This window comes from Kryptolebias marmoratus, linkage group LG5, assembly GCF_001649575.2.
Source record: "Kryptolebias marmoratus isolate JLee-2015 linkage group LG5, ASM164957v2, whole genome shotgun sequence".
NCBI lineage: Eukaryota > Metazoa > Chordata > Actinopteri > Cyprinodontiformes > Rivulidae > Kryptolebias > Kryptolebias marmoratus.
Genome location: NC_051434.1, coordinates 21,805,716 through 21,822,302, shown reverse-complemented (window position 1 = coordinate 21,822,302; position 16,587 = coordinate 21,805,716). Strand labels below are relative to the sequence as shown.

General features: G+C 37.8%; 1 protein-coding gene across 2 annotated transcripts in view; it reads left to right on the top strand.

The window, feature by feature from the left end:
* trappc9 (trafficking protein particle complex 9) overlaps positions 1-16,587 on the top strand; it is a 336,991-nt gene that overhangs the window by 14,609 nt on the left and 305,795 nt on the right. The window contains exons 4-7 of one of the 2 annotated variants that reach the window (XM_017431169.2): positions 5,270-5,395; positions 6,793-6,819; positions 10,504-10,625; positions 12,564-12,689. In XM_017431169.2, the coding sequence (XP_017286658.1) occupies positions 5,270-5,395; positions 6,793-6,819; positions 10,504-10,625; positions 12,564-12,689 (401 nt within the window). The remainder of the gene's footprint in view (positions 1-5,269; positions 5,396-6,792; positions 6,820-10,503; positions 10,626-12,563; positions 12,690-16,587) is intronic. The other variant, XM_017431170.2, reaches the window with a different exon arrangement.

Below are 16,587 nucleotides of genomic sequence, written 5' to 3'. Positions count from 1 at the left end.
TACTCTGCTGTTGCACTCGTTTCTGTCATCTCTCTCACTCCCCCCCTCCTCCTTCCCTCTTTCTCTATCTTAGTAATTATTACATCGGCTGTTTTAGCGGGCCACTGGTACCATTTAGAAATTCGGTACTGTTTAGTTTAGCTTTATCTTCTTGTACACTTAGTTTAGTTCTGTACATTTAGTCATGATTAGCTACTATTTTTGACTGTCTTAGCTCATGCTTAGATATGTCTGGTTTTACTTCCGCTGTATAGCGGGCCTGGGGTACTTTTAGATAGTTCGGTACCGTTAGTTTTAGCATTGTCATGTTTTAGATTATTTAGCCTTCCTGTACATTTAGCTTAGTTACTGTACAATTAGTTATCATATTCACTGTCAGCTAGATTCTTTGTGCCTTGGTTTAGTAATATCATGTTTTAGCTTATTTGGCACATATTATGTCTTTTTATCATATTCTATTTTTTTTCAACCATGGTCCTCATGCCACGCTGCCCTGCATGTTTTAGATGTTTCCCTGCTTGAGCACTCATGTATTCATCTGAATCAGGAATGTTAAAACAGGGAACATCTCCAACATGCTGGGTAGTGTGTCTTGAAGACCAGGGTGGGAAAACACTTGTTGAGATAACCTGTGATCATGCTGTTGCTGTACTCCAACCTTTCACAGAAAACACTAATAATGGGATGTTTTCTGTATTCGTGAAACTTTACTGCTTCTTACTGGTGCTGTGCTGTTCAGAGTAGTGGGAACTTAATCAGAAGCTATAGAAGCCCCCATCCCTTTAGTCATTTGGAATGCACAAGTTGCTACTATTGCAGTATTATTGGGAGCAAGGATGAGGTCCTGCATGGGAGCATCTGGAGGTGTAGAATAAAATATCAGGGATGAACCAGATGGTAAAATACAAAAGCTCCGTTTGACTCACTGCAATTTTTATTTTAAAGCTGAGATGAGAATCTGATGCTACAATTAACTGAGGAAGTAGATCAGCTCCAGTTCAAAAGTGAAGACCACCAGGAGAAGGTTGATTAAACTGTCTTACAACAACTGGAAATCGCTGTTAAAACAATTTAATGAATCTGTATGGAGCTTTACAAATACATTTGTTTTTTAAAACAGCAGACATTACCAGAAATAGAAAAACTGCTAGATCCAACAAAAGTCTAGATCAGGAACTGAAGCCTGGAGATGAGGCTGAAGGAGAATTAATGGACAGACACCAGGTCCTGTATTTTCTCCATATCTTAAAAACAAAGGGGAAAATGTACATCAATAAGTTAATAATTATGCATTAATATCATTAAACAAAATCCCAGCATTTATTCCCACCTGAAAATAAATAATATACATGCTAAAATAATCAACAGAATATTGGACACACCTAGAATTCCCTGAAAAAATATATAAACATATTGTATACATCTGACAAGTTACTTACCAATGTGACACTAATTAGCCAATCAGTTATCTTTAATTAATGCACAGCTCAGCACATTTAACAATAACTTACATTGATAATACGCAATTCAGTTTGAGTTAGCTTTATTTTAAAATAAGGAGGTCTCCCTGTATCTGTAAAATATGTTAAACTGTGTCCTACTGACAACTGATACATTTTCTACAATAAGTTTTGAATGAAATAGGTGTGACCACACAGAGGACTGGGAATCAGCTGCTGTTGTCTTTTAGACAACCAGATGTCAAAAATAACATTTTAATAATATTTTAATTGCTCTATAAAACATTTTTTTGTATGAAAACAAAATGTTCATATGCAGCTTTAATCAGTTGGTTTGATCTGGGATAGAAAAAACTAAGCAGCCTAGAAACAGACCACAGCTTCACTGAAACTGAGCTTTGGAGTTAGTTTGTAGCTCCTGATGCGACCGGATCAGATTATAAACCAGCAACAGCTGCAATCACGCAACAGAAACCTAAACACAGATTCTCTTCTTTCATTAAATAGATGGAGGTCACTGTTCTGTGTCAACGCAGTAATACTCCACAGCAGTTCAATCACAAAGCTACACTGATGCTAGCAAGCCATATTGTTTATGCTAATAGCTTTATATCATTTTACACTAAACTACTGAGCATTCTCTGCTGCTAAATAAACACTTCTGAAAATGGGATTCTTGTTTAGATTTATCTTGATTCTAGAGAACAGCTAAACTCACCTTGAGGACGGCTTGAATCAGTCATGCTACAGCTAATTAGCATCAGCTGGGCAGCAGCACCCCGACCCTGCCAGGGTAAGCGGTTTAGACAATGAAGGGATGAATGGAATTTAACTTATTGACTTATAACTGTGGCACAGTGGAATAGTGGTTTGAGCTGTTGCCTCCCAGCAAGAAGGTTGCAGGTTCGCTTCCCGGCCTGAGGCCTTTCTGGGTGGAGTTTGCATGTTCTCCCTGTGCACACGTGGGTTTACTCCGGGTACTCCGGTTTCCTCCCACAGACCAAAAAACATGCATGTTAGGTTAATTGATGACTCTAAAATTGTCCCTAGGTGTGAATGGTTGTTTGTCTCGTTCGTCTATATGTGGCCCTGTGATGGACTTGTGACCTGTCCAGGGTGTCCCCCGCCTCTCGCACAGTGACTGCTGGGGATAGGCACCAGCTACCCGCGACCTGGAATGGAGAAGCGGTTAAAGAAAATGGATGGATGGATGGATGGATGGACTTATAACTGCTGTTGGATTTAACCCCAATTACTGCAAAAAAAAAAACACAAAAAAGGGAGGTGAATTAACTGAGAAAACTCAGTTCTGCTGTCACAAAGCTGCTGCTATCTCGTGATTATATTCTACAGCCTGACCCCCTAACACTGTTTACACAGAGCAGAAACCAGAAGTAGTCTTTCTCAGCTTCACCTGTGCTGGTGTAAGGGCGTTGTGATGATAAATGAATAAACTCATATAAACTAAGGCAAAATTAAACAGTTGTGTGAAATAAACTGCAGTTAATTTAGAGTTTTGTTGGTGCCGATACATTTTGCGGGATAACTTGGGTAGAACTACCGCTTCCAATCAGTGTGCTGGGTATGCAGCTGCACCAGCACACCCACTAGAAAGTATAAAGCGCACCCAGAGGAACACTGTCACTCACTGTCCATTGGCTGGAACGGTTGCTAGGCGACGGTGAGCAGAGAAGTTTGCAAGCGCAGATCCGATCCTTGCGGGAGAGAGAAGTTTTGCGCGCGAGGAGGAAATCTGAGGGCGAACACAAAGATTTGAGAGAAAAAAGAGAATATTTGAAAGAGAGCAGAAGTTTTGAGTGCAAGCATTAAAAGTTTTAAAAGCAAGAGATGAAATCCTGCTTGCAAATCGAATATGTGCGCTTTCGACTAATGGCAGAATTCTCCTTCCATACTAATCCAACTCTCAGCCCACAATCAGAACTGAAGAAGCCTTTTGGATGAGAGGTGAAACATCTTCAAAAAACAAGAGAAGTCTAGTTTCCTTCTTAGCATGTGGAAAATAGCAGTAAAAACCTATTGTTTGTAGTTAGTACTTAAACCATAGCAACATCATGATTGTCTTCACATTGAAGGAAGTTTTCCATATTTGCTAAGATTCAAATAGGCCTTTTACAGGGTTGGGTGAAAGAATGATTATATCAACCATGAGTCATTGGAGCCTATTGACTGTAGTTCTGTTTTTAAGGGTGAGGTTTTCTAATATATTAGCAACGTTAATTTTCCCTTTCAAGAATAATGACCATTAAATTAATGTACAGTTGAAATCAAAACTTAAATCTGCTGTAATACACCCTGGTTGTGTGCAGTCCACCTCTTCTGTTTTCCAGAAATTAAGAACAGTTTTGGTATTTTTTAGTTTTTAATTTAAAATCACAACTGATACAGAAGTGGTTGTTTCAAGAAAAATCCCACAAGGCAATTCTAATGTAAGCAGCTATGTAAGTACCACAAAAAAAAGAAAACAAAAGAAAAAAAAATAAATATAACAATCATTACACTCGTCTTGTTTAAAACTACCTCTTAACGGCTCTAAACTGGAAATATGAGCATCATTTTAAGATTCACCCTGCGGGTTAATATATGCTTATTGAACAGCTAATTTATAAGACACTTAACAGACAACAGCCAAACATACCAATAAAATACTCCACAAGTTTTTACAGCAACCAGATGAATAGAAACCAGTGTGTGTGGCTGAGTCATAGAGAGTTTTTCATCATGGATCAGCTGGTGCAGTTGATCAGCTCAGGAGACGATTTGCTTCAGTCACATAATTGTCATCACTGAAAGCTGTGGCAGGTCAATCCCTCAATTTGGCTTTCTGCCAAATGACTTTCCTCCGTGTGCTCTCACAGCTTTGTGGCGCACCAGGATTGTGGTCATCAGGAAAATAAGTTGTTTCATGAGTAAAGCCTGCAGGGTCTAACTTACAAAAATATTGTGTGCTGTGACCATAAGGGATAAAAGTTAACCACAAGTCTGTTGTCAGCGCGACAAAGCTGCCTGGAGCACTCAGTATCAGCTGGATCCACTAATCTGGTATATTTCTTGTGAAAAATGGTGAGTATTTCACTGGGATGTGACTAGATGGTGAATGGCATTTGCAAAGAAGTCTCAGTTTTCTTGCTTGATTCACAAAGGTGTGTAATGTTGTTGCTTGGATTTTCAACATGTTCACAAACTTTGTGTGTCAAATTCTCTCTCAGAACAGTTACAGAGTTGTGGGCATCTCTAACCCTTTTCGATTTTGTCTCGGGCATCTTCAACTCGTCTTAAGAGTCTTACAGCTGTATTTTGACACCTTCATAAGAGCTCTCTTATGATAGAAAGCATGTTCAGGTCTAAAAGCCATGCAGTCAGTAAATAATAATTAATAAACTGGTCCAGATCTGCCTATCTATCAGGCAATGAGATAATGTGCATGACTTAGAATACTTGATTGCCATCTGTGTACAAAAAAACTATCCGCTCAAAACATAGCTGCACTGCACGCCAGTCGCAAACACTAAGAGTTCAGTGAGAGTATAACTGAAAATTTGCCAACTCTTTTTTTTTTCTTAACAATTTTAAACACCAACGAGTCTTGAACAGTCACAATCTAGTAAGATTCTACCTTTACCGCCATGCTGTGGGTCTGACAGTAGCTTGATCACAGAACCGAGAGTCAAATAAACGGCAACGCAAACACCAGAGAACCTCAGAGGCTTTTTTCACATATACAGTAAGATCAACAAGAGCTGAGGAGAGATAAAGTGTCTTCTCTTGTTGCTTGTTTCTTTTGTTTACAGCTGCATTGGAGGGCTTGTGTTCAGCCTCTGTCATTTTCCATTATCCTGGAGGTACAGCAGGGAAGCTGGTCGGACGTAAACAAAGTATTTCCCAGGCAGCAGATGCAGGCAAACGCCACCGACCAGGTGAGATTGTAGTTCTGTAAAAGCACCTACAGAAACACTGACCTTTTTGAGTGCGTGTGAATATGTCTGCTGACTGATGACTCAAACAGCTTCGCTCTGCTGAACAGCTTCTTTTGTCAGCCAGTCCTGAAGCATCTGTTATTAAAAGCTGATAACTGCTCCTTTAAACCTAATATAAGTCTGTTGCTTCTTTGAATTAACATACTTTTAACCCAGTGTGATATTCATGCTGATTTGAAGAAAATCCACAAAATTTGTCAAACTGATGAAAATAAATCAAATGTGTTGAATCATTTCACCTTTTGAGTTTTTGTGCAGGCCCCTGTGAGATGCTGCTCTGGGCAGTGAGCCATATCGCCCAAAAGTCACCACTGGTTGAAAGGTGGTGATATGGGGGGTTTTACAGTAGGATTTATGGTTTGTTTAAAAGTTATTGGTCCTGAAAGTAAAACAATGTCCAAATTTGTTACTTTACTGAACCCAAATACTGATTGGGTTATTCAAAGACATAGTTCAAGTTTTTTGAAAGGTTATGAACAATTATTATTTTACTTGTTGTAGACAGCTCTTCAAATGGCCTCAGTTTGGAGAAAGACTGACGAGCTAACAACTAGTGTGAACGCGGCCAATACCAAAGTGGATTGTAGCTGTCTTAAAACAGCTCCAATCTAAAAAAATGTTATAATGGTCAATTCTAACACTGTTTTATCAACCTTTACATCATCATAATCAATTTCACATTACACAATTATTTACAAATAATTCTATTGGTATTTGCAAGAACAAATAGCAGCAGCAGGTAGGTAGGTAGGTAGGTACATTTATTTATATAGCACTTTTCAACACAAAGCGACTCAAAGTGCTAGCTGTAGCACTTCCAGAACAGCCTTGGGCACTTCTGGCAGAAATATAATGGTTCTGCTGGAATAACTGTGTAATGTAAAATTAATGGCAATGTAAAGGTTTATAAAAATGTTTCAGTTTGAAGTTGTTTTAAGTTGAGAGTGATCCACTTTGATATTGTCTCAGACCAGCCGTTAGCTCGTCAGTCTGGTCAGAGTTAAACTCTGTATCCCCAAACTAAAGTTGTTAAAAGAGTTATCTACAACAGGTAAGATATTGTGCATAACCTTTTAATAGAATCCACTTTAAAATGGCTGAACTGTCCGTTTAATTGTCTTTTGACAAATAACTGTGGTCTAATTTTGAAATGTTTTATTTTTCTTAGTATTTTTTTAATGTTTCCTTCACTGACCTGCTGTAAAGGCTCTTTGCTTGGAAAGCAGCCAGTCAGCGCTAACACAGCTAACGTTGCTCGTTGCTCTATGGAGTGAAGCTGCGATCTCTCTCTCTCTCTCTCTCCCTCTCTCTCTCTCTCTCTCTCTGTGTGTCTGTAGGAGCTCAGGAGGTTCTCATTGACCCAGGTATGAAATGTCCAACCGTTGTGGCTCCTCTTAATATCATTCCTCATGTTTGCATGTACTAACATCAACTTTGTTCACATGTTTCTATGGCCGTCGCTCCAGCTTTGATTTGCATTGCTTTATTTTGTAAATCAGTTGTTTTATTTTCTTCTTACAGTAGATTTTATTTAATCTCTTTTGTTTTATTCGGATGTATTTCGTGCCCCCCCCCCCCCCACACACACACACACACACACACACACTCCCATTCACACACCACCACCCACTTCATCAGTATCATGTGGTGATTAAGGACCGAACTTTAAATGGTCACTCTCACTTTCTTTCATTTCATTTCAAATAGGGATGCATCGATACACATTTTTCAAACTAACTATAAGTACTTACATACTGAGTACAGAAATTGAGAACTAATAAATGACATTACTTTCAAATAATTTTTTGAAAATCAGAGGAGCTTACTATTTTGTTAACTCCTTAAACAAAGCCAGGACAGCAATAGTCTTTGGTCCCCTATCTCGCCCCTTGGTGAGAGATGAGATTTTCTGCAAGATCTTGCTCAGATCTATATATTCCCAGGATCCCCTTCTGCTCAATAACACTGTAGTATTAGTCACCACTTACTTTTGTCACCATAGTTCACTTTAAATTACCTCCACACAGTTTCTTCTTGTTCTTCTGGTGGTCTTATTGGTAGTTTTCAAACAACTTTATGGTGCAAAATGGCCTCCAGGTAAGAAATGTAGTTCAGAACAGCCAACTTAAACAAAACAAAACAAAAACAAAAAATACCTGCACACAGCTGACGCTGCTCCTCCTCTATCACCTGACTGCTCAACTGAGAAGTGAACGACACGCTGCAGTAAGGTGGTATTGGAACACTTTTTGAGTACCAGTACATGCGCATGGTATGGGAAAGAAACCCTATGATGACATCTGTATCACTGCATCCCTACTTTAAAATATTTTTATTATTATTCTGCTAAATCACACCCTGTGCTTGATTATGAAAGAAAAATCACTTTTTTTTCTTATATTCCTTGAATCTTTTTTTCCTGTTTATTAAGTAGTCACTGTTATCTACGAACAGAACAAAATACAAAGTATATTTCTTTAGAAGATGCGAACATTTCTGATGCATCTCATTGCAGATATTTCACTTTTTGTACAAGAGAATTCTCGCTCTTTAGTCTGCTGGGCCAGAAATAGTTCAGTTCAGCTTGGAAACATCTCACTGTCTGTATGGAGACTGTTCCTGTTCTGTCTGTATGAACAAACCTCTGTTCTGCACAAACTCGTGAGTGTTTGCATTCTAATCAAGTCTGGCACCTTGCTGTGGCAGGTTCATCTGTAGCTGTTCTTTAGTCATCTTAAATCCTAAAGACTTTAGATTTTTTGTTTTATAATTTGATTGCAGTTTGTGCAGATTTAAGATGAAATCATTTTGGTTAGAAGATATTTAATTTTCTCAATAGCTTTAACTTCCTGCTGGCTGATTTGATTGTCAGGAACCCTGAAAATCATCCTGAATTTACTGTTATGAACTCTGACCTCTTACTATATTGTATCAGTCAAAGGATAAGCAGAAATTAATGACAGTGGTGAAAAGAGTACTTAAATAACACACTCAAGTAAAAGTACAGTTACTCTGTTGAAAGTTTACTCTAGTACAAGTAAGTCATTACAACTTTACTTTGAACAAAAGTTACTTAGTTACTTTTTCAGCAGCAGCAGGGCGTCTCTCCTCACCTGCTGCTCTGGAGCAGGTAATTAGCTCAGTTTCAGCTCTGACTGTCAGTAAGCAGCTCTGTCTGCTCTGTCTGTTCACTGACTCTTTCTTTATGAGGTCCCAGATACAAAAATCAGACTGAAGCAACATTTATATCATCATAATTATATACACTGCTGTGAGATTTTAAACAAACAGCTTTTTAAATAACAAAAATGTAAAAGTTCCGCCATCATCCTAAAGTCACTCAGTCCACCACATTCAGATGCTGATCAAATATTGGTGCTTTGGTTTTCAAATTTCACCACAAAGCAATGTTTTGTTGGGGGGTATATTTTCTTCTTATAATTGAATCTAATGAAAATATCACATGGGTTCTAATTTTAGGTAAAATCATAACGTTTGACCAGAGCTATTTTTTTAATTAACTCATAATTTTCAGCAATCATGAAAAATTGCTGGAAAACTTGAATCCGCTCACGTGCTGATATTTTCCACTTTACTCCAGCATCTGCAGATCGAGTACAGTAAAAAATGTGTGCATTCTACAAGCTATTTTTATCAGAACCCTAATTTAAACTGATCATACAGCCTCTTAAAAATAATTGGGCTATCACTGTAACATTAATACAACTGCGATGTGACTGTTAATAAAAATGTTCCCGTTTACAGTTTAATGGTTGGTAATTTTACTGGGACTTTGTTTCCCAATATAATATTAATTTAAACAAACAAAACAACTTTAAACCCCTGCCATAGAATAAATAATTTGCTGATTTATAAATGTAGCAGCCTGCTGGCATAAACAGAAAATAAAAAATGTTTCCATTTATTCTCAGTAGTGTTACTTTTCATCAGTCTGTATGTTTTAATTAGACCAGGCCCTGGTCAGCATTACTTTAACTTGTTACCAGCTGCTACAGATCTAACCAACATTAGCAGTGTCAGGCACTGATTTTTGTTTGACTACCTTTTTACAAAGCTTCTTAATAAATTATGAATGCCTTGTTTTAACTTACAAAACAAATAAATGTGATTTAAACTCTCCACCAAAGACTGCAGGTCTGAGTCTCTCTGAGCTAACACAGCTAACAGCAGAATGAAGCAGCTTCCTTCCTTTAACTTGGAGCCAGATTGTCTCATTAGTTTGACAGAAGCCCTGGCAGAGGTTTAGCTGTCCATCAGTTGACATGCGCTGTTCAACAAGAGCATGTCTGCTGAGTTTCACTTCACTTTGGCAGACGAAGCGACCTGCAGAGCGGACAGAGTTTGTACGCAATCTCTAAGGATTTATTTGAAGTCAAACTCCTTCTTTGTAGATCGTCATCACTTCTAGCCTTAGAATACACCGGTTGACAGGTAAGGAACAGATCCAGTCACTCCAAGCTCATATAGTGTGCTTTTCAATTTTTTTAACAATTTTTTTATAGCTCCTGATTTTAATGTACATGTTTACATTCACATTTTTTTCTTAGTAACAAATTGGATTTGAAATGTTCTAAAGTCCAATACTTAAAACATACTCAAGTCAAAGTAAAAGTACAAACTGAAATAAATACTTGAAAAGTACAAAATACACAAATTTAATACCTACTAACAGTAATGCGGGGGCTGTGGTAGCTCAGTGGTCAGAGCTGCAGTCTTATACTCATGAGGCTGCAGGGTCAAGCCCAGGTTGTGTCAGGAAGGGCTTCTAGCATAAAACAATTACCAAACGTTTTGTGTGTTGTGTTTTGCGAGTTTACTCACTGTATTGGACTGGTACTATATGTGTATATAAATCTGGCAATGGGACCTGAAGAAAACTGTTGAGGAGTCTGTGGTGTTTTAAGTGGTCTTCTTCTTTCATTTATTTATTTATTTATTGTTTTGTTTTAGTGTCAGAACAGAACAATAAACAATAAACCTGAACATTTTCTCCTTCCTCATTTGATGTGTCCTGTTTTTGGGTGTAGGTGCCCTCACAGCCAACGGCATCAGTGCAGACACCAGCTCTGAGATTGGACGAGCCAAGAACTGCCTGAGTCCGGAGGACATTATTGAGAAATACAAAGAGGCCATCTCCTGCTATGGAAAGGTACTGATCTGTTAATAAAAATTCACACATATATGCGCTGCATGGATCCAAAGCTTTGTGAAGTTCCATCTCATACACTGGGGGAACATAGTTGTTTGGGTCAAACCTCATAAATGACCGTTTGTGCAATTTTTGCAAAATGTTGCCGAATGTGCTCAGAGTATGTCAGGGGTATGACTTTGTCGTTAACGCAACATTTAGCTTAGTATCTGTAAAACTGACTTAGTTGTAGCTAGTTTTGTGTTGGCCAATGTCAAATAACCCATTTTGAAGTGGGTTGACTACAAATGTCAATTGAACGTGTACAGGCAGTGATTACCGCCTTTAATGTCTGTTGACATTTTGCCAACAGACAGACAATGTTGACTGTAACAGTTAATGTCAAAGTTTTAAGTAAAGATGTGGCAAAATTTGTAGCATTTGGATTATGTGTTGGGCATGACTCTCAGCTTCTGTCTCTCCAACCTTTAGCTTAACATCTGCATTATTGTGTTGGCTAATGTCTATTAGCAGTGGTGGCCATCTTAAATCAGGTTGACTCTAAAAGGTACTCAGTTGTAAATGTACATCTATTGATTACTTTTTGAGAGTTACAATAAAATTCCACCCAGTGATGAATGAGATAGCACCAATCCTGTCTGTCTGTGAGCAACTAACAGTTATAGCAAAGGTTTAAGCAAATGTATTGCCAGTGTGTAGAGCTCAGTGTGTTGGGAATGAAGCTCAGCTACTACCACAACAAATCTGAGCTCAACATCTGTCAGACTGGTTGAGTTGGAGCCATTTTTTGTGTTTGTAAGGCCAGTTGGCTGTGGGTGTCATCTTGAATTGGGTTGATGGTTTTTATTCGGTTGTAGAAGTACATCTAATGATTACTTTCTGAGAGTTTCATTCACATTTGTCCAGTGGTTCATGAGGAAGCTTGCTAACAATACAGACATACAGACAGACACTGGCAAAAGCACAATCTCTCTGCCTTCAATTTCGGTGGCGGGCGATAATTAGATGGGAATCCAGATCATTGTAAATTAGAAGTTATAGTCACAGTTTGTGTGCAGTCTGTGTAGGAACATAAAACCCTTCAGTGTTGACATTAATAATCCTGCATCATTCTCTTGATTTGTCTCTGTTGAATTAATATAAGACCATACCAAAGAAATGTAGCTCCATACCGGTATGGTAGTATTTCTCTATCCCAAAAGGGGGCAGTGTTTAGTCAAGCATGACAGCATCAGTACACTATGTTTGAACAGTATTTGACCAGTACGACTGACATTTATTATTAACTGACTGTGCCATTTAGATATAACTTACAATAAAGCACAAGTTCATGTATAATTACTAGAACCAGAACATTTTTATTCTAATAACCTTTTAAACCAATGATAATATGTGATTTTGTTCACAGAACCATATATTTGCACCACTTTTTGAGCACTGTCCTTCTTCAGAGTTACAAATAATAGTATTCAAGTATTCCTAATGTTGGAGAAATTAGCTTTTATTATCACCTACATTTTCAGAACAAACTCTCTGTTTTATTGTCAATATTGTAATTTCTTTTTTGCATTGACCTCCTGTGGGTTCTGCTCTTCTACTTGTAACTTATTCATTCATAATTAAATTACATCTCAACACATAGCCAATTCATGTTAATTGAATTTTAATAGGAGAGAAAGTAAGGGTGGAAGGGACTGGGAGATAAAAAATGCCCACACTTGTGACTCCTCAGATTGTCACTGTGAACACAGAGATAGCTCGGAGTCTCTAAAACATGAGTGACAGGAGGGCCGACTCTTCTGTCTTCTCTGTCAGTGCTTGCAGTGAAATGATAAGTTTAGTCATATGTTAATCAGCAGAGGGTTGTAAAACTCCAAGCAACTATCACATATTCATTTCTTATTAATACTGGACTCCCTCTTCGTCTTTCTCTCACAGTATAAAAACGCAGGTGTGATCGAGCTGGAGGCCTGTGTTAAAGCGGTCAGAGTGCTGGCCATCCAGAAAAGAGCCAGGGAGGCCTCCGAGTTTCTTCAGAATGCCGTTTACATCAACCTGGGACAGGTATGCTGCCTGACAGGGAAGTCAAAGTTGATTTAGCCAGACTGAAATATGATCATCGGCTCTGTGGAGTCCAGTTCAATCACAATGACTGAAGTTAGTAAACTGTTGTTAAAACTCCTTAAACACAACTCAGGGTTTCTACACAGTCTTGAAAAGTCTAGAAAAGTATGGACTTTGATTTTAGTATTTTCCAGGTCTGGAGATAATACTTTTAACGTTTTCTTCGTTTTACCATTTGAGTTGCTAACTTTCAGAAATTAAAACTGCAAACACTCTGAAGTCATTACAATTTTATTGATGACATTATAAAAAGCAATCATTTAACTGACAAACAAAGAAGGCCATGAATGAAGACATAAATGAATAAAAATATAAATGTATTTAGATTTGATTGTTGGGATGATAAGAATGTGTAAATTCTAATCACAAAATTTATTATCTTCTAAAAAAACTTTTACATGGAATATTTTCTCAAAGATTATCAGAAAACAAAAGCATTTATAGAATTTTTTAATTTTTTTGAAAGAGTAGGTGTTTGTTTATTCTCACAAGATGCATTGTGTAGGCAAATATTTGTCATTAAAGAAGAAAACCTTCCTAAATCTAGTATGCAAAGATACAAATAATTACACTGCACTATTGTACAAACTCAGTAAATAATAGTAAATATACAAGTGTTGCGACAACAAAATGACTCAAAATTGACAAACAGTTCTGAAAATTTACAAAGCCATCAATTTTACAGAGTTTGTGGTTATTTACATAAAATTCTATAGTTATAATGTGAGATTAAAGGTAAAGAGAGATAAAGGTTTCTAAAATAGCGTTTGCGTGGTCTGTCTGCTACGAAACTTTTAAGACTGGAGTTGGTTTAAGACAACATCAATCCACTTTTGTCTCAACCGTTCTCAGACTAGCCATTAGCTTGTCAGTCCTGAGAGAATTAAACTGTATTTGTCCAAAGGGAGATCCTTCTAAGAACCACAGAATCTCCCTTCAGATTGCCTGAATTATTTCTTTTAAGTTAGCGTTAGCATCGCAAAACTACCCAGGCTTTTGAGCTGTTCTTCACTAGAGTGATGCAGTTCTCTTCAGCTTGAGAAACATTCCACTTTTGTTTCATTGTGTAACTTTGTTCAAATGTAGTTCATGTTTCCATTTGATGACAAAGGTTCAGTTTACAGTGGAGAAAATAAATATTTGATTCCCTGCTGATTATTTTTTTTCTTTGTAAGTTTGCTCACTTTCAAAGAAATGAACAATCTCTAATTTTTATGATGGTTTCGTATGAATGGAGAGGGCCAGAAAATAAACGAAAAATGATGATACATTGAATTACAAATTGATTTGCATGTCACTGAGTGAAATAAGCATTTAATCCCCAAGCAAAACATGATGTAGCTCTTGGTGGAGAAACCTTTGTTAGTAAGTGCAGCAGTAGGACGTCTCTTGTAGTCAAAGTCAAATTTATTTATAAGCACATTTAAAGTCAACAGGTGTACATGTGCTGTCCACAGAAAATGGCCAGGAATGTGCAAATAGAAGAATATAAAAGGAATATAAATAAAGGGAGCAAAATATTGGTACACAGTTAAACAGAACAGACTAAAAATGAAAGTAGTCGATCTCATAATTATATTTGGACGTGTTCAGGGTGTAATTTGCCCCTCGCGCAGTGACCGCCGGAGTTAGACACCAGCTCCTCTGCAACGCTGTGATCTGTAAAGAAGATTTATGGCAAGCTGGATGAATGGATGGATAATTCAGTTTAGTTTAAATGCCAAGGAATAAATTTGAGTCTTTTAAATGTGTTTTGAAAGCAGCAAGTATTGATGTCCTAATGCAGTGGTTCCCAAAGTGTGGGCCGCGCCCCCTAGGGGATAAATGAAAAAAACAAACAAAAAAAACAGTGCCTAACTAAGCATAATGGACAGGTTTTTGACCGGGACAGGCTTTTAACCCCATTTTGCACAGAGGCTTTTTTTTAAAATTTATTAATGATAGCAAAGTTGAATATTGTTACAAATAAAAAAAAGAACTGTTTGAAATAACACTGACTGCAAAGAATACTTTTCTACAGTATAGAACTAAAAAAAGAAAACAGTTACACAAAAGTGTTTCACTGTAAAGATGGTTTGTAGTTTGTTTTGTTGCAACCTGAAGTGTGAAATAAACTTCAGTGGAGTTTGAAAACAAAATATGTGTTTATGTCTGGTTGAACGATGTGTGAGCCCAGTTGATTTATTTATTTATTTATTTTTTTTAGGGGGGATTTTATTGTAATCCATAGGGGGGGCCCAGAAGAAAATCTTTGGGAACCACTGTCCTAATGTTAAAAGGTAGTCTGATCCAAAGTTTAGTTGCAGCTGCCGTGAAAGCCCAATCTCCTCTGAGCCTTAAATCTGCTCCTCAGAACATCCAAGAGCCTGACCTCTGTGACCTTTTAGAAGTGCACAAAGTTAAATAATCTGAGAGGTAGGAAGGTACTCAGTATCGGTATTGGGCCGATTCAGTTTTCGCGTCAGTTTTCAGCGTCATCACGCTTTACGACTGCCTTTAATCAAGACTCGACACTATGCAACCATGTCCGCGGTGTGGGAACACATTAGACTTTTTGTTGTTGTTGTGGAAAGTTCAGTCCCAGCACTTTAGTTTGAAAAAGAGCAACTTGGTTATTTGTTTTTAAATGATCATTTTAAGTTGAGTTATTATTATGTAAACTGTACCACAAATACATATTCCTATTTGGTTATTTAAGAACCAGCTCAAAGTGTACAAGTTACAGATTTAAGTTCAAATAAACTGTAATAGAATTTAGGGCCTTATAGTAATGTTTTATTTTTTATATTCCTGCTACAGTTTGGGTACTTTTGTTTTGTGAAGTTCACTACCAGCACTTTCATTCAGAAAGAGAGAAAGTATTTTATTGTTATATTGAAAATTGAGCTTAGATAGCTACATGATAATTTTTATCTTAATCTGTAGATTATTTATTTTTATTTCTCATTCTCACGGAGTAGGTTTGTTACAAATGCCAAGCAATATTATTGGTCATGCAAAATAAAAACTGTGAAGTAATACTGGTCGCAGTTTTTTAATGCTTTGAAAATATAGGTATCGGATCGGTATCGGCAAGACTAGTCATTAAAAAAATCAGATTGTATCAGGAGCCAAAAAATCTGGATACGGACATCCCTCGTGCTAACCCCTTCAATAGTTTAAAAACAAACAATAAAATCTTAAGCTGATTTCTAAAATGAACAAGATGCCATGACAGGTGAGATGTGATTTTTTTCAGCAGTCAGGAGTCGAGCAGCAGCGTTGTAGTTGGCCATCATATTTGTACATACTGTATCTTAGAAGGGATTTTGGTTTCATCTGACCACAGCACCCTTTCCCAAACCTTCTCTTATCATTTAGATGTTCACAGGTAAACCTAAGACAGGCCTGGGGATGGACCTTCGTAAACAGGTGGACCTTGCAGGTCCATTACAGCGTACTGTATTACCAGTGGTGTTCCTGGTGACTGTGGTCCCTTCTGCTTCCAGAACATTAACAAGCTCCTCACATTTAGTTGTGGGCTGATCCCTCACTGAAATTTATATTTTTTAGCAGGTTTTTCTTTGTTATTCTTTGCCGGTGTCCACGGTGAGGGATGCCGTCAGGCTGAAGAAGGAGTCCTACCGGGCATTTTTGGCCTGTGGGACTCCGGAAGCAGCTGACGGGTACCGGCAGTCCAAGCGGCATGCGGCTCGGGTGGTCGCTGAGGCAAAAACTCGGGCATGGGAGGAGTTTGGAGAGGCCATGGAGAAGACTTCCGTACGGCTTTGAGGCGATTCTGGTCCACCATACGGCGTCTCAGGAGGGGAAAGCAGTGCAGCACCAACACTGTTTATAG